Source organism: Vicugna pacos, chromosome 17 (genome assembly GCF_048564905.1).
Source record: "Vicugna pacos chromosome 17, VicPac4, whole genome shotgun sequence".
Taxonomy (NCBI): domain Eukaryota; kingdom Metazoa; phylum Chordata; class Mammalia; order Artiodactyla; family Camelidae; genus Vicugna; species Vicugna pacos.
In genome coordinates, this window is record NC_133003.1 from 52,048,256 (window position 1) to 52,068,738 (window position 20,483).

General features: G+C 53.8%; 1 protein-coding gene and 1 long non-coding RNA gene across 4 annotated transcripts; one reads left to right on the forward strand and one right to left on the reverse strand.

The window, feature by feature from the left end:
* Nucleotides 1-2,012: 2,012 nt before the first annotated feature.
* Nucleotides 2,013-17,728, reverse strand: LOC140686615 (uncharacterized). The gene is made up of 3 exons (XR_012060456.1): nt 17,548-17,728; nt 2,434-2,609; nt 2,013-2,248 (listed from the first exon to the last, which is right to left on the reverse strand). It is a non-coding gene; the product is annotated as an uncharacterized lncRNA (long non-coding RNA).
* TRH (thyrotropin releasing hormone) lies at nt 17,006-20,268 on the forward strand. Of its 3 annotated transcripts, none has more exons than XM_031686193.2 (3): nt 17,006-17,261; nt 18,166-18,393; nt 19,063-20,268. In XM_031686193.2, the coding sequence occupies exons 2-3, from the start codon at nt 18,174-18,176 to the stop codon at nt 19,581-19,583; spliced, it is 741 nt and encodes a 246-aa protein (XP_031542053.1). In that variant the 5' UTR covers nt 17,006-17,261; nt 18,166-18,173; the 3' UTR covers nt 19,584-20,268. The 3 variants fall into 3 exon arrangements, with proteins under 3 accessions (XP_031542053.1, XP_031542054.1, XP_072796928.1); XM_031686194.2 differs by lacking the exon at nt 17,006-17,261 and adding an exon at nt 17,729-18,027; XM_072940827.1 differs by lacking the exon at nt 17,006-17,261 and having other exon boundaries at nt 18,138-18,393.
* The last annotated feature ends 215 nt before the right edge of the window (nt 20,269-20,483 follow it).

The following is a 20,483-nucleotide window of genomic DNA, read 5'->3' on the forward strand; positions in this document are numbered from 1 at the left end:
TACTCAGTCATAAAAAGAATGAAATAATACCATTTGCAGCAACACGATGGACCTAGAGATCATGATTCTAAGTGAAGTAAGTCAGACAGAGAAAGAAAAAATACCATATGATATGACTCATATGTGGAATCTAAAAAAAATGACACAAATGAACTTATTTACAAAACAGAAAGAGTCTCACTGATACAGAAAACAAAGTTGTGATTACCATTGGGTAAAAGGAAGGGTGGAGGGATAAATTGGGAGTTCGGGATTTGCAGATACTAACTACTATGTATAAAATAGATAAACAACAAGGTCCTACTGTACAGCACAGGGAACTATATTCAGTATCTTGTAATAGCCTATAATGAAAAAGAATGTGAAAAGGAATATATATATGTAGTGTGTAACTGAATCACTATGCTGTACACCAGAAATTAACACAATTAACTTCAGTTTAAAAAAAAAGAAGGAAAATAAGAGTTGTAGATTGCCTACATTAGGAAGATGTGAGGATTAAAATAATTCATATTCTTAGAACGGTGCTGGACACATGGTAAGTGCTTTGGAAACGTTACCTTATTATGAATTACCTCTTGGGCCCAGTCACAGGCTCTCTGAGAAGCTGCAGGGCTCAGTCTCAGCTCGAAGACTGGCCCGCTGCTCATCCTTCCTGATTCAAAAAAACCCTCAGAAGCGTTAATTCACCAGAAACAAAATTGCAGAATGAGCCCTTCAAGGCCATCTAGTTCAGTCCTCTGTGACCATTTTGCAGAGGGAAACTGAGGCCCAGCAAGGGACTTACCCAAGCGATAAATGGGAGGCAAGATGGCAAACTTTAGGAGGAAGATTTTGGAACAGACAGACTCAGGCTTGAAGCCCAGCTGAGTGACCTTGGGTCAGTTCCTCTGCCTCGCGGGGCCTCAGGGTCCTTGTCTGTAAAGTGAGTCATCACTGCACCTGTGGCTGGACATTGAGCGATGCTCTCTAAGTGCTTGTTACATGTCAGCTCCTGTGTCCCACCAACATTCCCCTGAAACATGGGCATGTATGTGGACATTCTGGAGGGAGGGGGCCTTCCTAGATACCCTGGCCTGGGGGGCTTCAACCCTAGGCCTGCCCCCTGGTTCTGGCTCCGCACGAGTCTCCCAGCTCAGCAGAGGCCCCTGTCTAGCCAGCACTGTGGTCCCACTAGGAAATCGATCCCGGCTGGCTGTCACTCACCGCCCCAGCGCCGTGGAGCTGCTTAATTGCATAGATGTTGGCGCCGCCGCCAAGGCCTCGTTCGTCAGAGCCGTGTGGTCACAGCCGTGCTTGGCTGAGAGGTACATTCATTACGGAGACAGCTTTCATCGGGACTTCCAGAGGGACTGGGCGAGGAGCAGAGCGGGCAGGCACGCTCCGTCCCCGGGGGGCAGCAGGCCTCTCAACTTCACGTGGGGCCCCTCTCCGCCCAGGCTCGATGCTTCGTGAACGTGGGCTCACAACAGCCCCACGAGGAAGGGGTGATGTTTCTGTCCTCGTCCTCGTCCCCGTTTTACAGATGGGGCGGCCGGGGCCGGGGAAGTGAAGTGGCTTGTCCAAGTTCACTCAGATGACGAGAGGGGCCGGCGGCTGTGGGGCGGCCTCTCAGTGGTAAGGGTGCTGATACAGGTGATGTCACAAGAACACTGGCACTTCCAGGTTTTGAGAGTTAACGGGGCACAGGTGTCGTGCCAAGCACCTTTACGAACTGACTTTATTTCACTTTGACTCAGATACGGATGAACAGCCCAGTTTTCCCCACTCCCTTGTATGTGGCTTTGGGGAGGTCGCTGACCCTCTTCGGGCCTCAGTGCACTTGTAACCTGTCACCAAGTCTTTGTGTGTGTGTGTGTTCGGGGGGGTTTTACCAAGCTCCCGCGTGCCTGGACGGGGTTTGGGGCTGGGGTGGGAACCCAGGAGGGAGGGGACACAAGGCTCTGTCCTCAGGGAGTCAGATGTCTGCTTCCAGCCCCGAGGCAGAGCCATGTCTCCCCGCATTTCTCTCAGCGTCTCAGGACACAGACCACCTGCCGCACGGTGGTGGTGGTGGGGTAGGTTGGTAGCATGGTGGTGCCCGCCCAAGGAATTCTGATTAGGAGGCCTTGGGGGCCTGGGGACCTGCATTTAAAGAAACTCCTGGGGCTGCTGGTGCACAGCGACTCCAGGCGGCGTGGAAGCAGGTTCTGCACCGTCTGCACTTCATCAAAAGTCTTGTGAAGAGAACATGTCCTCCATCCAAAGCCTAAGGAAGGTTATTTGGGTCATTTAACAAATTGATATAAAATTAAACAAGTTTTAAAAGTTAGAAAAGTCATACATGTTCCTGTTAAAACAGTCAAACAGCGTAGGAGGGTGAAGTAAGAACTTTTAGCTCGCCTCCCAGAGCCACCGAAGAAAACCACGCTCCGAACGCTACTGATCACCCACCTGGGGCGACAGTGGCTGAGCACTGGGGACGGATGCGGAGGCGAGGCAGACAGAGTCCCTGCAGAGCCAGCGGCCGTGACCTTGGCTGTCAGTGTTTAGTCAGTGCTTGCTTACAGTGGCCAGTCCCGACCCTCATCCTTATGACAGTGCCATGGGGTGGTACTGTGATTATTCCCCTTTTATAAAAGACAAGAATGGAGCATATTGTCCAAACTACAATTTCCCAAAGTTTGTCAGAGTGCAGCCAGTATCTGAAGCTCTTGCTGAGGCCATGCTGAAATGCAGGTTCCTGGGCCCCCACTCACCTGCTCCCTGGAGCAGGGCCAGGCACCTGCATTTTCACACACACACCCTGGTGTCTTTGACCCCTGCTCAATCTTGAGAACCACTGCCCTATCTGTCCTGGGAGGTGGCAGGACTTTGAAGAGACCCTGGAGGTGGTGGTAACTTGAAGAGGAGGGAAGCAGCCCCTGAGGGTGCAGAGCAGGGCGGGCTCACCCACTGGGTCTCTCTGAGGCTGAGCGCCATCCACGCAGAGCCTCCCCACCCCAAGGCCGGCAGCCTTTGAAGTTTCTCCCCCTCCTTCCCAAGATGTGCAATTATCCCCGTCTCCAACCCCGAGGCAATCCCAGCTGCTTTTTTTATGTCTTATTAGTCAAGTGGAACATTAATTAAATGTGAGAATAATAGACCCAGAGATGAAAAAAAATTGTAAAGCCCAAGAAAGAAAAGAAGTCTATTCACAGGGCTGCACAGTAGCTGGACCCCGACCTGTGTGACAGTGAGGAGGGCTGTCACCCTGACGTCCTCACTCGGCCGGGTGACTCAAGGCGGCAGGCCTTTAGAAGTGTGTGACGGGTGGCCGGTGTGGGGAAGCGGGGGCGTGGAGGGGGAGGCCAGGGAGCCGGGAGAAACCAGGGTCACCATGGGGCTCTGTGAGGGAGGGGCACAAGGCGGGGCCACCATACTGCGATAAAGCAGACCCTGTGGGAAAAGAAGGAAGTCCAAACTGCCTCCCCTCAGCCCATCCTCACCCTCCTGCTGGCTGCCCCTTGGTGAACTCCTATTCATTCCTCAAGGCCCAGCCCGAAAGTCCCCGCCTCTAGGAAGCAGAGTTAACAAAAGCAGCCTTGCATTTCCCAGGCTGTGGCAGCACTGGGAGGAGCAGTCTGTCACAGAGCAGGTTCCTATTCCCATGTCCGTCCCCCTCAGGGTCCTCCAAATGAGGCCCGGCTCTGAGCAGTTGTTGATGAGCAACTGTGTTTTGGCAAGACAAATGCTGGAGCTGATCAGTTCTGGTCTCAAACTCCTCCTTTCAAATTAAGTGTTGCCCTGACATCCAGCCAGTACAAAACACGTAGACTAGAGTTTTTTGAACTTCTTTATGTGATGCTCAAGGTCCTTTGTGACCTGCCCCTCACCTACGTCTTCAGCAGGGCTTCTTGAGTGTGTTCCTGGACCACCTGCGTCAGAATCGCCACGGGACCCACCCCAGACTGACCCGGTCAGAATCCCAGGGAGTTTGAGGCATCTTAGTCTGCAGGCCACGCTGGGGAGTGGGAGGAGGTGGTGATGGGCAGGCTTGGACTCTGCTGGAAGTTTGTATAAACGCACCTTTGGCACCGCCCCCTACCACCCCGCTATTGCCGTCACTGTCAACAGCTCTCCTTCGCTCAGCAGTAGAGTTATCTAAATTAAACACAGAGCTCCTAATGAAACACTGAGAGTTATTACACACTCCGCTACCTCCCAGCAAAGCCTCTAATTGACTCAGCCATCCCGAGAAGGCACTGAGAACGTGGGGTGGTCCACCCCAACCCTGCCAGAGAGAAGGGGCTTGGAAGCCAGAAGGCAGCTCAGCAGGGCCTGCCTACCTGCCGCCCTGGGTGGGCTGGGGTGGAGGGAGTTCAGAGTGGACCTGCGCAGAGAGTGGCCCCTTCCCCAGCCTGCCTGCCTCTGTGCTCAGACACCGTGATGGCTCATGCCGGGCCGCTGGGCCAGCAGGCTTGGGCCCCTCCTGGGCTAAGTGAGCCCCTGCACGTCTGCTCCGTGCACCCTCACACCCCCACACCTTTTGCACTTTCAGTCCCCTGTCCCTTGGCTGTCCCTCCTCTCACTTCCCAGGCTGGTAAACTCCAGCCTCCCCTCTAGGACTTGCCCTGACAGCTCCCACACCCCCGGCAGAAGGAGCCTCGCTCCTCGTGCTCCCGGGGGACGCAGCTCCAGCCTGGTTCCTTTGGGTCACTTGCTGTTGGCGCCCAGTCACTAGGCCCTGAGGGAGCCCAGGGCACTTGGAAAGGCCACACGAAGGTTTTCCAGGCCACAGACCCAGCTGAGGTCCCAACCAACAGCCAGCCTCAGACGCTGCAGAGGGAGCCTTCAAGACACCACCAGGCTCAGCCACAGTCTGACTGTAACAGCACAAGGGACCTTGAGCAAGAGCCACCAGGCTGAGCCCAGGCAGCCCCGGGACTGTCAAGAGAAGAACAGATTATTCTGTCACTCTGTCAGCTACTGTTTTAAGGCACTAAGTTTTGAGGTGATAAGAGACCAGCACAGATGGGGACTCCTGGGATTGGGTAGTAGGGGTGGGGAGCTCTGAAACGACCAAGACTAAGTTTCCACTCCGTAGTGGAAAGAGAGCTTGAAATGGCAATGAAGTGTCAATCTAGAAAGTCAACATTTTTGCGTATTTGGCTTCTAGACTTTCAGATACGGAAATCATAACCTTTATGCCAGCTCTGTGACCTTGAGCAAGTCACGTTCCCTCTCTGAACTTCAACCTCATGATCACGGATGTGACGTGACTGGCGCTCACCTGGCGGTCCTTGTGTGTTCATCCCTGCTCCCACCGCCGCAGGAGGGTGAGGTGCCCAGGGCCTCTCCTTGCCATCCTCCATCTCCACACGCGGGTCACACTGCTTCTGGGGACACACATACTCTCCTCCCACCACCCTCGGTGCTGAGTGAGCCAGGAGCGTGGCGATCAATGACCAGTCCTGCCTGGATGTGCGCTCTGCTTGTTAGAAGTGCCTGCCACCCCTGCCTCCCTCCTTCCCAACTCCTGCTGAGTCGGAAAGTAGAAATCTGCTTCTTATCCCATTCATCCCACCCCACTGGCCTGGAGTGGAGACCTGGTCACTCATCCTGCCCCCTGTGCTGGGCAGGGCTTGGATGGAGACACAGACCTTCCAGGGACTTTGAGGCTTCTGGCCAGTCACCTCTCCTGCTTGTCATTTAGCCTAAACATTTACCATTAGTCCAGATAGCGAGACCTGTTTACTGAGCACCGATTGTGTGGTGACCGGGCACCTTATACATACATCTCAGTCAGTCCCATGAATCCCTGTGGCAGGCACTCCAATAAGGTCCGCTTGATGGAGGAGTAACTGAGAAGCAGATAAGTCACTTTTCCTGGAATTCAATTGGGCTTGAATCAGGCCAGTCCCAGGGCTCCCTGCCCTCAAGGGCTGTCAGTACAGCCTCCAGATTCAAGCACCATCTTGTCCACAGCACAACGGGAGAAATCCTGTGGTGCCAGTGAAGGGACAGGCAAAGAGACCTACTGGGCGTGACCCTTGCTTCACAGGTAGAGATCCAACAAGTGCCTATCCTGAGATTGTCCCTTTTGGACAACAAGCCATGGTTTTGTTTAAAATACAGTTTGATATATGGTCCCTTCTGCTGTTAATGGGCCACCCTTCTTTTGGTTTTAGGGACCCAACAGACATTGGGTGCCCTGCCCATTAAATCTCTTACTTGGCACTTGAAGTCATTGTCCCATTCGATCCTCACAGTGGGTGTCTCTGGATGTGTTTATCTCTGGATCTATGACTCTGTGTATCCATGTGTACCCTTGGTGTGTGTTCCTGTGTGTCTGTCTTGTGTCTGTGTGTCCTTGTGTGCGTGTGAGTCTCTATATTAATATCCACGTGTGTACATCTGTGTGTGCTGAATGTGTGACCTTTTCTTTACCACCTTCCTGGCATCCTGCTTCCTTGTCTGTTCCATCCCATCCCAGGAGCCAGCGACCCTGGCCTCTGTCCACCATGGACCAGCCTGGTGGCCGTGACCCGTCCAGCCTCAGCACTCAGCCCTCCATCCCAAGCCCGGAGTGGAAGCGTCGGGACTTTGTCAAGGGTGCTTGAAACCCACGCCTCCACCATCCTGACGGCAGCGGCGAATCCATCTGTGACTCTCCGGATACGGACTGAAAAATGACTGGCAATAACAGCAGGGGAAGAGTGCCTCTCCCCGCACGACTCCAGCTAGAATTTATTAAACTTTCTTTTTAAATCTCTTTTAATTTCCCTACCTGATGGGCTCAGCTGGCTCATCAGTCATGGGGCGCCGCTGGGTGAACCGCACCCTTGGTGCTGCTGCGCGACGTCCGGCCGCGCCCGGTGCCCCGGCCCCACCCTCAGCCTGCGCCCTGAGCCGGTCAGGCTTATCCTTCATCAGAACGTTGTCATCGCTGCATCCGTCTCTGCGCTGTGGAACACTGGCTGTGATCGCAAGCGGAAGAGGAAGGCCTGAGAGCACGTTTATGGGGAGGGGTCTTCAAGTTTATTATCTGCAGGGCATTCAGAACCCCTTGTGCCGGATGTCTCTGTTTGACCGTCCAGATCCACTTTCCCACCTCCCTTCCCTGCTCCATGCTTGGGCAGCCAGCTCCTCAAGGGCTCCCTTAGCCCCTGGTTTTATTGCGGGTTCAGCCAATGGTGATTCCCAGAGAAGACCCGAAGATGAGAGAAGAAAGAGGTTGTGGTGTTTAATCCTCTGGCTCCTCTCCGTGGGGTCCCTCACCTGAAGGTTGCAGCTCCTGCCAAGACCCTCCCCATCCAGCCCGTCCTCCCCTGGGTTCTGGTCATCACTGCCTCGTTACCCCCTTTAGGCTCAGAGATGCTCCCCCTCCTCACCCCCCCCACCGCCCCTGCGTGCTGCACTCTCCCTTGTACACTCGGTTCATACTTTCATAAATATCCCATTTATTGAATTATCCTCAAACCATCCCATTTGAGCATGCCATCTATTTCCTGGTAGGACACTGACCACTACACTTTTTCTCCCTTATGGTTAAGCAGACATACTTTTGTTGTTTAAAATGTTTTAAAGTCTAACTATATGTGTTTCTGATGATAAAAGTGCCTATTGGGGAAGAGCCAGACAATAAAGCAACTTTCACTTTCAAAGTGCCAGCTCTGCTTCAGGCAGGACGATGCCAGGCACGTGCCTCATTTCGCCGCACCACTTCTGTATGTTTTCCTACCGTTGTTGTACAGGTGAGGAACTGAGGCTCAGAGAGGTGATGTGACTTGCCACAGTCACACAGCAAGGTGGTGGCGGGCCGAGGAGTGGAAACCAGGTCTATGAGATTCCAGAGTGCTTTCTACGACCTGCCCCACCTCCTCAGAAGCCCTTGCTTATCTGAGCATCATTCAAACTGTCCTGACTATCTCTCTGGCCTCAAAACCAATAAAGGAAAATCTATTTGCTGTAGCCAGCTGGGATCCCAGAGTAGCCCTGGAGATGAGCCCAGTCTCAGCCTTTGGCATGGCCAGGCCCAGGATGCTGGTGACGGATGGTTCTGTCTCACCTCTCTGCCCCAGTTGTGGACTAGAGTTAAGAGAAGCCCTTCCTTATGAGTTCTCCCCCCAGAATCCATGCCCTAGATCTGTACCCACAAATAACTCCTGGCTACGTGCTGATAGAGGCATCAGAAATGGCGAGGGCTGGGTGGGTCTGCAGGGAGGGAGCAAGTCTCCTGCACTTGGCCAGCTTCACTTCTCCACCTGCACATGGTGGCCCCTCCTGACTGCCCTACCCACTCCCCTCCAGCTTCCCTAATAGTATCCGTTCTTCAGCACCCTAACCAGCCCCACCTCACACTCCAAATTTGGCTGGACATCTCCAGTCCACAGAGGCATCTTCCCATGTGACACATCATTGGTGCTGTGTGTCTCAGCACACACTTGCTCTCTTGCTGTTTATACTGTTTTTCTCTTGTCTCCCGGGTGCCCTAGGAGCTCTGTAAGGCAGGGAACCAGCTTACTTCTGTCTCACTCACTTATTCACAGATTTACTCACTTATTTATTGACTCCTTGATTCGCCCTTTCATTCATTCACTCAATCACCTAAAGCATTTTATTATCCTTAAAAGCTTTCTGGTCTCTCTTGGCCACATATGAATGAGATCAGGGAAAATGACCCATCTTTTGAAAGTGCAGGTCTGGTATCGTCCACAGGGGCAAGCTGAGTCCGTGACCCTGACCTTGTGAATGGCCTTGACCTTGCTTTGTTCTCTCAGAGACTCATGAGACTTTAGGTCACTTCCCCACAGGGACACTTCTCAGGTAGAATTATTGCTCCCCCTGGAAGATGCAGAATAGATCAAAAAGAGCCTGGGGCATGGAGCCCACAGGCAGAACAAAGCTCCCTGCACCCTGCCCCTTCTTGCCAAGCTACATTGTCACCATCTGAGAGGTTGTGTATCATGGTGGTTAAGAGTCAAAGACTTGGTCTTCCACCCCTGACCTTGGGCAGATGCCCACACCTCTGGGTTTCAGCTTTTCCTGTCTGTAAAATGGGAATGAGCATAATACTTAAATCACTTAATTTTTATGAGGATTTAATGAAACGGTGCATGGAAAAAACATCTTGCTTAAGGACTAGTGTGTAGTAGCCAATTAGTTGGCTGCAAACTGTTTTTTATTATTATTAGTGCCTAAGCATTATTTTCATCTTCATTTTACAGAAGGAAAACTGAGCCAGAGAGAAGTTAAACAGCATACCTACATGCCCACACACACGCACACACACGGTGAGCTAGTGGCTGAGCTGGTACTTGAATACAGACCTTTAGAGTTTGAGGCAGAGGCTAAGACACGGGAATTTGCTCTGGTGTCACCCGGTCCTCCTTCCCCGCCCTGGGGTCCCTTTACTTCTTTGAGTTTCATCTGTTAGTCATTAGGGTGCAAGTGACAGGACGGCCAACTTGACTTAAAAAAGGACCTCTCAGCACTCCCAGTGATGTGTTCAGACGATGTCATGGGACACCAGTTCCTCCCCACTTCCTGGCTCAGCTACCCTCGCGGTGGCAACACTGACAAGCACAGTCTTCCGCGAGGCGGTAAAAACGGCCCCAGCGGTTCTGGGCTTACACCCCACAGCCCCAGCATGAAAGGAGCGCCTCTTCCCGTGTGATTGCAGCACAAGCCTCAAGCTGGAGCCTCGTTAGCCTTGCTGGCCACACCCCTGTCCTTGAAGCAACCCCTGCGGCTGGGGCCCGCACACACCGTGCCTGGCCAGGCTTGGTCACGCGGGTCTCAAGGCGGTGCCGGCCCTACACCAACCAACAGGCCCGGGGGCAGAGGAGGGTGCTTCTCCTGCCATAAGAAAAAAGTGGACTGGGGGCTGAGCAGACAAAAATAATAGCCGCCTACACAAATGGGAATAAGAAGACTTTCTTTCACGTCTGTGAGAATGGCTTGTGATCACGCAGAGAACACTGTTGGTGCATCTTTGGACCCCTGCGTGGGTCCTTTCTTTTTCTTGTTGTCCTTGACGTCCATTTCACCCAACTGTATCCCCTTACTCTCCTCAGTCCCCAGCATTCCTCTTCCAGCCCTTCCCTCCCTCCATCTCTCTTCCTGAAACCACAGCGGGATCTCAAGAGATCCCAGTACAGGGCAGGAGGCCTTACCAGTTAGGATTTCAAACAACAGAACACAAATCTAGCTAACTTAGCTAAATGAGGATTTACTGCTCAGCAGGAAGACCAAAGGCTCAAAGACAAAAGGAGGGCCTTGGGGAGTCCAGGCAGCAGAGACTTTCCAACCATCTTGTCCCAGAGCTGCTGCTGGCACGAATGTGCCCCCAGCAACCCTGGCATCTCTCCACCCAAGAGTCTAAGTCCCAGGAGAGTGGATTCCATAGGCCAATCTCAGACCACAAGCCGACCTCCCAAACTGGGCTGGGGTGGTGTGGCTGGTAGCCCATCAAGGCCACACTGGTGGGGACAAGGCAGCTCCCCAGAAGAAAAGATGGCCCCTGCTTACTGGAAGAAAAAGGGTGGATAAAGGCGGCCAGAGCACAACAGAATCACTCCAGACTCACAAGTGAGTCCTCACAGGGCGATGAAAAGGAGCACTTGAACTCCAAGGAGGGACAACGGGCATCTCATTGGGCTACACTGATGGTCTTCTTCTCCACCTGTTGTCACTCTGACTCACACGTAACATTCAGGGTTCAGACCCCACGTATTCTGAGGACGAGCTCTAATTAGCCCAGAACATCGGGGTAGAGCCTGCTTGTGGCTGACAGCAAGATGGATATACCTAAATGGCCAAGGTGATTTGCAGTTGGTTTTCATTTTTCACTTCTAATAAGAGAAGCGATGGCAGGGGTGGGGACTCGTTATCTCTGGCTGGCCTGATGGATGACAAGGTGTCTGATCTGCCAGCGACCGTGGCTCACAGGCAGCACCCAGTCTGCCGCCCGACCTCGCCCCGCCCCACCCGAAGCGCTTCCGATTCCGTCCTCATCAGGATGAGCATATATCCTCTCTAGCGGCTCGAAGATAAGCTTCATGCTGTTTCAAAAGTCAGAGTCTTGCTCTTTCTCTGTTATGGGCTTTGAGACACTAGACTCTGGGTTGAAGGGTGGCTTCAGGTATTTACTCCTTCCAAATACTTTCTGTTAAAAATAAAAGTTCCTTTAATTTAGTGAGGAGAAGATGTAATCAAAACATCAAAGAGAACTTTGCCAAAGGGAAACAAATTCTCCATATTCATCACCATCCTAACACGGGCTGTTTGCAGCTGGATAGATTCCGTTCCAGTGGGATCGAGTGGAAAAGCTCTGGAATAATGCAAACCGGATTTTGAACCCAAGTTCCTCTCTTTCCTGGCTGTGTGACTTTGAACAAGTCACGTCACCTCTCTGAGCCTTAATTTCTTTAAACAGGCAGAATAATTTTGACCTCATAGGACTCTGTGCATTAAGTGAGAAAAAAAAATGTGTGCAGGGCACCCAGGAGTCGGTTCCTACCCACAAACGCTTTCTGCTGCCCCTCACCAGCATTCACCTCTCAGCACCTACTGGGTGCTAAGCTCTGTGGGAGATGAACGCACACTGTGTCTTCAGGGAGATTCCAGGCTATCAAGCAAAGAACAGAGAATGAAAGAGTAGACAGGTTAAGTGTTGAAGGAGGCAGTGAGGGTGGCCTACTCATAGGTAAAACATTAGATCTAGACCAGTGACCAACTGGACCCTAGGATGACCACTGGACCCTGCCCCAAATGAAGCCAAAGATACATGTGCCAAGCATGTGCACATTGACCTGTATACCCGGGCACAAACACACACACGTGCACAAGACACAGGCATGGACTGTGTGTATGTACAAATGTACACTTGAGGAGCACGTGTGACGCAGAGCCATGTGCATAAACACACGTGTGCACATGCTCCACACCACCTAAATACATCAGACAATTCTCTCCAGAAGCCCCTCCTGCGCATTCAGCTCCAAGCCAGCCCCGTGTGCTGGCGGTGTCCCGGCAACCCCCAGGCCCTCCCTGAGCACAAGCTCCATTCAGCAGGCTCCAGCTGGGCAGAAAATTGCTCTTTGGAAACAATCTGGACCACACAGACCTGCAATTGGCCTCTCGGCATGAATGTAAGACCTCAGGGGGCACAGGACCTGGGTTGGTGGGGGCTCACGACTTCAGCTTGTCAGCCTAGACTGGGAGTGCAGAATCCTGGCCTGGTCCTGAGCCCAGATGGGGCAGACTCTGCCTGGCATCGCACAGTGAGTGCGAAACCTCACCAGTCCCAGAACATTACCCATCTCTGGACCGTGCTGCTCTGGCGAGGGGAGGCAAGGGATGAGGCGCCTCTGCTCAGGAAGGGGAGAGGGAGCAGGTCCTCCAACAGCTTGGACTCATCTATTTCCGGCTCTGCTTGTCCTGACTTCCTCCATCCTCCCGCCCCTCCGCCTCCAGGAAGCTTTCTCTGATTGCTCTGGCCCGGGGCTCTCCTTGTGCCCCTCCAAGACTGCTCCCTACGTTGTATGTCCCTCCTTCTGGTAAATATCCGACCCTTGCATGTGTGTCCAGAGATGGTGGAGAAAGGCTGCCCTTGAGCCCACTCAGGTCGAAAGACAGGACCAGGCAGCTTGTGCTCACTGGCTCTGGGCTGAATGCGTTCATTCCTGCACTCAGTCATTCACTAAATCTTTACCAAGCGCCAGCTCTGTGCCAGGAACTGGATAAACAGCAGGGAATAAGAAGTTGTCCTCACGAGGCTGAGGTTCTGGTGTGCGAGGCAGACAATAAGCAAGGGACAAGGAAATGAATACTCGGTTGCACTGAATGATAAAAGCTGGGAAGGAAGAGAGAGGAGGACGGACACTGGGTAGGACACTGGTCTTGAGGTTGTTGCTAAGTCACGGAGGGACTCAGGCAGACCTCTTCCCTCTCAGGGTTTTGGTTTCGTCATCTTTGCAATGGGGACGTAGGAGACCTTGTTTTAATTGCTCAGCATGCAGCTCTTCTTCTAGTAGGTGAACCCCAATATGCCTTTGGTGAACCCCCTCAGCCCACACTGTGCAGATGGCACTGACTCCACCCCTAGCCCCAGGACTGGCCAATCTGAATCAGTCATGGTGACATGAGCCAGGCTGGGCCAATGAGAACCAAACCTGGGACTTTGGGGAAAGAGGACTCTTGCTCTTAGGGTAACTCAGCTGGGAAAATGAGGTCCTGGGGACACCTATGGCCACTTCTCCAGCCTTGAGGATGGTCAGCCTGAGAATGCAGCCATCTAGAGGGAGGTACAGATAGCAAAAGGAGAAATGGGACAGACTCCTAGTGACGTCATTTGGATTCTGCAACACCTGAAGCTGGTCCTAAGGCTTTATGTTATTGGCTACATCACCCACACATCCCCCTTTTACCTGCTTAAGCCGATTTGGGTTGTGTTTTCTCGCTTGCAGCTGATAAGGGGGATCCGCCAGGGAGGGGGCACTTTCTTCCTGGTAACTGTTTGGTTTTCAAGGGAAGCTGATTTGTCAGGCACCGGCGTGTGGCCAGGTGCCGTGAAGCGGATGAGGAAGCCAGGGAGGCGTGTGGGGCGGGGGCAGACAGGGCTGAGCCCAGTGGGGCACACAGGCACCAGGAGAGGGTGGACAGAACGGGGTGAGAGGGGCAGGACACTTCACAAGGAGCAAGGGCTTCATGGAAGCTCCTCACTGGCTCAGCTGTTTCCCTTTGGTCCTACATACGCACGACTCACCGAGCAGACAGAGGGGCACTCTGAGAGAATACATCAGGTCGCAGCTCTCCCCTGCTTTAAACCCTCTGTTTTCCCACTGCCTTGAGAATAAAATCCAAACTCCTTTACTCTCCATGGCCAACAAGGCCCCAGGGAGATCTGACCCCCTCCCCTGCTTCTCCTGTTGTGTGCGACCCTCTCCCCGCCCCACACCCGCTGTGCGCCCCAGGCCTGGAACTGTGCCTGACACCTGGGCGTACACTAGAACTACTTGATGAATAAAGAAGTAAGTCAGTGATTGAATTCAGAACTGAAAATTTCCCGGTGCATTCAGCATCAACAAAGTCATGCCTCATTTGGGTCAAAAATCTCCAACGGAATGGGCAAGGGGGAGTCTAAGTAGAGAGATTTCTGGAGCCAGTTTCTTTGGAGAAATTGCAGACACTAAATGGGTTCTTCTTCCTGGAATCCTTGAGATAATTTTTATGATCTTGGGGAAGAGAGGACCTTTATTATTTTGATAGCAAATGCTATCAAACTGAATATATAAAAGTTACCATTTTCTGTAATTAAAAAACCACCCTGTGGTGGATACAGAAACTTACACATGTGATAAAATTGCACAAAACTAACTGCACACATGCACACCCACGAGTCCAGGTAAAATGGGGAATCTGAATAAGGTCACTGGATTGTGTCAGTGGCTGGGGTACGGCTGCACAGTTTTACAAGATGTAACCATCAGGAAAAGCTGGTAAAGGGTACCTATGATCTGTTCGTATAATTTCTTACAACCCAATGTGAATCAACAATTATCTCAAAATTTGTTTCTGCACCCAGCTCCGAAGGTCTGTTGTCTAAGAGAACATTCATGTAGGGGCAAAGAGCGAGATACTGAGAGAAGCACAAATAAAAAGATACACACAGGAGGGAATCGGAAGTAGACTGAGACCGAGACTGGGAGATGCACAGAGAGACAGAGCGGACACACACCAAAGAGACAGAAAGACAGACAGACAGAGCAAGATGGAGGTGAGGTTGGAAGGGGGAGGGAGGGTCAGAGAAAAGAGGAAGAAAGGGGTAAGTGGACCTGGGCTCTGATCTTGATTGTGTCATCTCTGGCAAATGTCTCCCCCTCTCTGGGCCCAATTTTCTCATCCGTACGCACCCCCACCGGGGGGACACAGTTTTCAGAATTGCAAACCCGATGGCCTGTGGGCTATTACCAGTTCATGGTGCGTATTCTTAGATCCCTATAGTATTTTGAAAGAGTCCAAATGAATAACCAACATTTAAAAACCAGGAAAGCACAGGAAAAATCTGGACTTCTGACTTCTCTTCAAAGTCTGTTGAAAAAACGATGAAAAAAAAATTAAAAGGTAGGCTAGGTGAGGCTGCTTCAGGCCTTCTGCAGTTCAGGGTTGACAAAGACCCTACAATGTCTGTGGGACATCTCTGAACAAGGTGCAGAACCCTCCTGGATTGAGAGACAACCAGGCTGTTTCCAAATTCTGGCTTCTATAAGCCATGCTGCGCTGAACTCTCTGTGTAAACATCCCCGTGCACAGGTGTGGGTGTCTGCAGGATGAGCTCTGAGAAACAGAATTGTCTTGTGGAAGGCACACAGGTGTTAAACTTTCAGGTTGTCACCAGAAGAGGTGTATTGATATACGCCTCCACTGTTCTATTTGAAAGGTAACAGGTCTGTGTCTGTCTGGTTTAACGCTTAGCTAGGATGACAATTCTTCAAACCTTGGAGCCTGGCTGGGAGATGAAGCCTGGGGTTTCAGGCTTGTCATCTGCCCTGAGCCAACCATTTGACCCTAGGGACATAAAGTGTGCCCGGGGGTTGGGAAGGCATTTAGGCCATCTCTCCAGACTTCAGCTTCTTCAACTAAAAACAAGGAGCAGACTGGAGCTGGTGATCTGAAATTTCCCTTCCACCTCTAACCTTTAAAGTCTTTCTGTCTCCCCGGGCCTCTGTCTCTATCTGTAAAGTGGGACTAATAGTCCGTATCTCATTAATCTTGTGAGGTAAGGATGATGTAAGAGTGATGTAAGGATGCAATGAGGTGGTGGATGTGTCTGGGAAGTTGCGAGCCCTGCTAAGGAAAGGAATAATAATTGATAATTAAACACTTTTGGATTCCCTTGCCAAACCACCAGCATGGCCTGAGGCATACACAACAGATACTCAAAGGTTTAGGCTAAGGAAATACTGTATGCAGAGGGAGGATAATGTTGAGATTGTCCAGAGGTAGGAGATGCCTTTCCTCTGCCTAAAATGTGCGTCCTTCTACGTGTGCCTGGCTAACTTCGGTGTCTCCAGGACGGACCAAGGAGCCTGGCACACCGTGGATGCCCGTTAAATGTTTCAGGATGGAGGCTGTGCCCAGGGCCAGACGTGGCAATATTCTCTTCCAAGGCATCACGCCACCCTGGGGACTGACTGGTGGACAAGCGCCTTTGCTTTTCCTCTGCGTTTCTCCTCCCTGTATCCCCTCCCCTCCTTCGCCTGGGTGGGGGTAGATCCAAAAATACTTTTGTCCCAGGGGTCACTAATGCCCATGTCCCTCCTCTGTGACCAGAGCAACATACTGGAAGACAGCAGGGAGTGGAGGAGCGTGTGGTGACCAGGGCTGCTGTCAGGAGGAAATACAGGACCACTTTTTTTTCAAGAGACTTTGAAGAGAAATCAGAAGTCCAGATTTTTCCTGTGCTCTCCTGGTTTTTAAATGTTGGTTATTCATTCAGACTGTTTCAAAACACTATGGGGATCTAAGAAAACGCTCTGTGAACTGATAATAGCCCACAGGCCATCGGGTTTGCAATTCTGAAAACTGTGTCCCCCCGGGGAGGGGCGTACGGATGAGAAAATTGGGCCCAGAGAGGGGGAGACATTTGCCAGAGATGACACAGTCAAGATCAGAGCCCAGGTCCACTTACCCCTTTCTTCCTCTTTTCTCTGACCCTCCCTCCCCCTTCCAACCTCACCTCCATCTTGCTCTGTCTGTCTGTCTTTCTGTCTCTTTGGTGTGTGTCCGCTCTGTCTCTCTGTGCATCTCCCAGTCTCGGTCTCAGTCTACTTCCGATTCCCTCCTGTGTGTATCTTTTTATTTGTGCTTCTCTCAGTATCTCGCTCTGTGTCCCTACACGAATGTTCTCTTAGACAACAGACCTTCGGAGCTGGGTGCAGAAACGAACCCGCGCCAGCACCGCGTCCCGCCGCTTGCGCCTCTTCGCTCCCCCTTGCTCCCTCCCCGCCGCCCCCGCCCCACATTTCCGGCGGCGCGGGCGGCCGGGCGGGCGGGCCGGGTACCCACGGGGCCGGCTGCCGTCAGCGCCCCTTCCCGGCGCCCGCGACCCCTCCCCGCTGACCTCACCCGCGCCGCCGCTAGCGCGGATATAAGCAGCGGCCCCGCCGAGCAGCGGACAGGCGACGCGCCGGGTCCCGCGAGCGCTCCCCGACTCCTGAGCCGCCGGCTCCAGACCCCGACTCTCCGGATTGGAGCCCCAGATCCCGGCCCGGCCCCGCGGAGCTCGCGCCGGGCAGGTAACCACTCGCCCCTCCTGGCCCGAAGGCGGCGTCCGCAGCCCTGGACGGGGGGCCCCCTGCCCGCCCTCGGGCGCGCCCCGGGGAGAGCGGCGGCGTGTTCCCGGGTTTTCCCCGGCGCGGGCTCGCTGGCGGCGCTCCCTCCGGGGCACGCACGGCCCGGCGTCCGGGGCGCCGGGGGAGGGCTGGCGTCGCACGCCCACCCGGGTGCCCGCCTGCGGTCCGCGCCGGGGCTCTGCGGCGGCGCCGGGCAGCCAGGGCGGCGGCGCGAGAGCCCGGGAGTTACCATTCGAATCCGACGTTCGAAACAGAATTTTCGCGGTGGGATCGACTCTCAGCCTTAGAGTCTCGGTCTCAGCGCTCGAAATAGGATTTTAGCGGTGCAATTAACGTGGAAACTAGGATCTTAGCGTTAGAATTCGATGCCTAGCCTACCACAGAATCTTAGAGTTAGAAACAGAACAGCGTTGCAAACAGAATGTTTAGAGAAGGAGTGACAGAGAAGAACGCTGCGTTGGGAACCTTGGGGAGAATTTTAGCCTGCGGCGCGGCAATTGGCATCCTGGCCGTCGGGCCTGCGCTACAGTCTTGGTTTGCACTCCTGGCGCGTCACCCCCAGCGCGCTGAGAAGTGGCGGTGGTGACGGGGCTCCCAAGGCCTCCGGGCTCGCGCGGGCAGAACGCAGCGCCGGCAGGCCCTCCAAGCACCGCTGTGAGGACGCCCAGAGCCCAGGGAAGAGCCTCCTGCTGTCCGCCTAAGGTGGCAGGTAGTTCTGCTCCCGGGAGGGTGTTTGAACGGCTGGTTCCCCAGCCTTGGGGACCCGCTGGAACAGCAAAGGGGGCGATAGAGCGGCTGGGAGGGGGGCGCTGCGCACTTATGCCGTCTCCCTGTCCTCCCGACCCAGACGCCGCGATGCCCGGCCCTTGGTTTCTGCTTGCCATGGCTTTGACCCTGACCCTGACCGGTGTCCCGAGTGGCCACGCACAGCCAGAGATGGCCCAACAGGAGGCAGCTATGGCTGCCGAGCACCTGGATCTGGACAGCCTCCTGCGACAGGCAGAGCGATTCCTCTTCCTCCAGGAAGACCTCCAGCGGCTTCGAGAGGACCAGGACCAGGGCGATAGCGACTCAGGTGAGCTACGGGATTGTCTCGGGCTGCGGTTTGAGAGGAGGACAGGAGGAGGCCGAGAGAGTCAGGAGAAACCCTGACAGATGCAGAGGGGAAGGAGCGACTTGGTCGTCCAGCCTCTTGCCTTTCAGAAGCTCAGAAACTCTCCTTGGCCACACTCTCGGCAGGTTGTGAGTTGACCCCTTCCTGGAATCAGATTCCTCTCCCATCTCAGCCCTGGAAATACCTCACAGAGAGCAGACCTTCAGTGGGAAAGATTCTGTGTGAGAGACAGTCTTTTTGTGGTGACAATTTTAATTACCACCTACTGGGCACGTATATGCCAGTCACCACTCTCAGCACTTCAAACACCTTATCACACTATTTGATCTTCCTAACCACCTCTTCCATAGGTACTGTTAATACCGCCATTTTACACAGAAGGAAACTGAGGCTCAAAGAGGTTAAGTGAGTTGTTTATGCACACAGCTTAGGGAATGGCAGAGCTGGGACTAGAACCAGAAGCCATGCCCCGACCATCTGTGTGAGTGTGTGTGTCTGTGAGGCCTGAGAGGCAGGCGCAAGCCCCTGAATCAGGGTGAACAGTGTGGGAATCTGTCTTGACTGGGAGGAAGGCTAGAGTGGGCACCCAGCGGCCAGGGGCGTCCCTCACTGGCCTCTTTCCTTTCCCAGAGTCCCAGATCTTTCAACCTGACTGGTTCTCGAAGCGTCAGCATCCAGGCAAAAGGGAGGAGGAGGCAGAAGACGGAGTTGAAGAGGAGGAGGAAGAAGGAGGGGCTGCCGGCCCCCACAAGCGGCAGCACCCCGGCCGGCGGGAGGACACGGCCGCCTGGTTGGTGGATGTAACAGAGCAGAAGCGCCAGCACCCGGGCCGGCGCTCCTCCTGGCTCGGGTACACTTTCACCAAGAGGCAGCACCCAGGCAGACGGCTGGTGGATCCCAAGGCCCAGAGGAGCTGGGAGGAGGAAGAGGAGGAAGAGGAGGAAGAGGAAGAGGCGGGGGAGCTGATGCCTGAGAAGCACCAGCATCCTGGGAAGAGGGCCCCGGGAGGTCCATGCGGGCCCCGGGGATCCTGTGGTCAAACCAGCCTTCTGCTGGGCCTCCTGGATGACCTGAGCAGGGGCCAGGCCGAGGAGAAGCGGCAGCACCCTGGGCGGCGAGCGGCCTGGGCCCGGGAGCCCCTGGAGGAGTGAGCCTGTTTCCTGCATAGTCCACTTAGGGTCTAAGAATGTCTTGAGCCCTGTATGCCCTGCCCCTCTGTGACCCTTCTTTCCTTCCTCCTGAGATGCCTGACCATACACCCAAGCTCCCTGTATACATACACATCAAGCCCCTGACCTTGCCCGCCTATTTCAGGGACATAAGAAAGCCAGCCTATGAGTTAAAACCCCATATTACCCCACTTTGTGCCCCTGACAAGGGAGCAGATCCCAGAGTCCCTCTCTCCTGACCCCGTAGGCCTGCTCACCTCCTTAGCCCTGGCTAAGATGACCTGCTGTGTCTTCTAAGGGATCCCCAGAGTGGGACAGGGTGCCTCTGGTGTGAGCAGCCAGTGGGCGTGGGGTGGGCTTGAAGCTGTCATGTCCAAACCCAGCTCCCACGCTTGCCAGGACTGGCCACGTGTAAACTTCACCCCCAGGACCCAGGAGCTCCTCCTCTTCCTGGGCATCCTTTTGTTGGGGGGAAGAGCCCTGACCCATGGCTGTGTTCTGCCTGGGGGAAACACTGTTGGTGGTGATGTGCTGCATGGTGGCTGAGGGAATACGCATGTGGAGGAGAATGTAGACGTTGCCCTGGAAGCTTGTATATAACCCTCTAGGCGCCTCTCCCTTATCAGTGATAGTCATCCTGCTGATAATAAAACGTGCATCTAGATAATCTCCGTGGTTGCGGTTCTGTCTCAGGTGGTGTGGGATTTCTCTTTTCAGCATTGACAGGGGCAAGCCCACAGCTCCCCAGCTCTGCTGAGAAGGGAATACTGGGTGATGACAGGTCCTCTCCACTGGCCCCATCTCAGAACAAGCTTGGGAAGTGGTCAGGGGCTCTGGAGCCCATTTGACACCAGGGAAAACAGGCCTGGAGAAGAGGAAGGG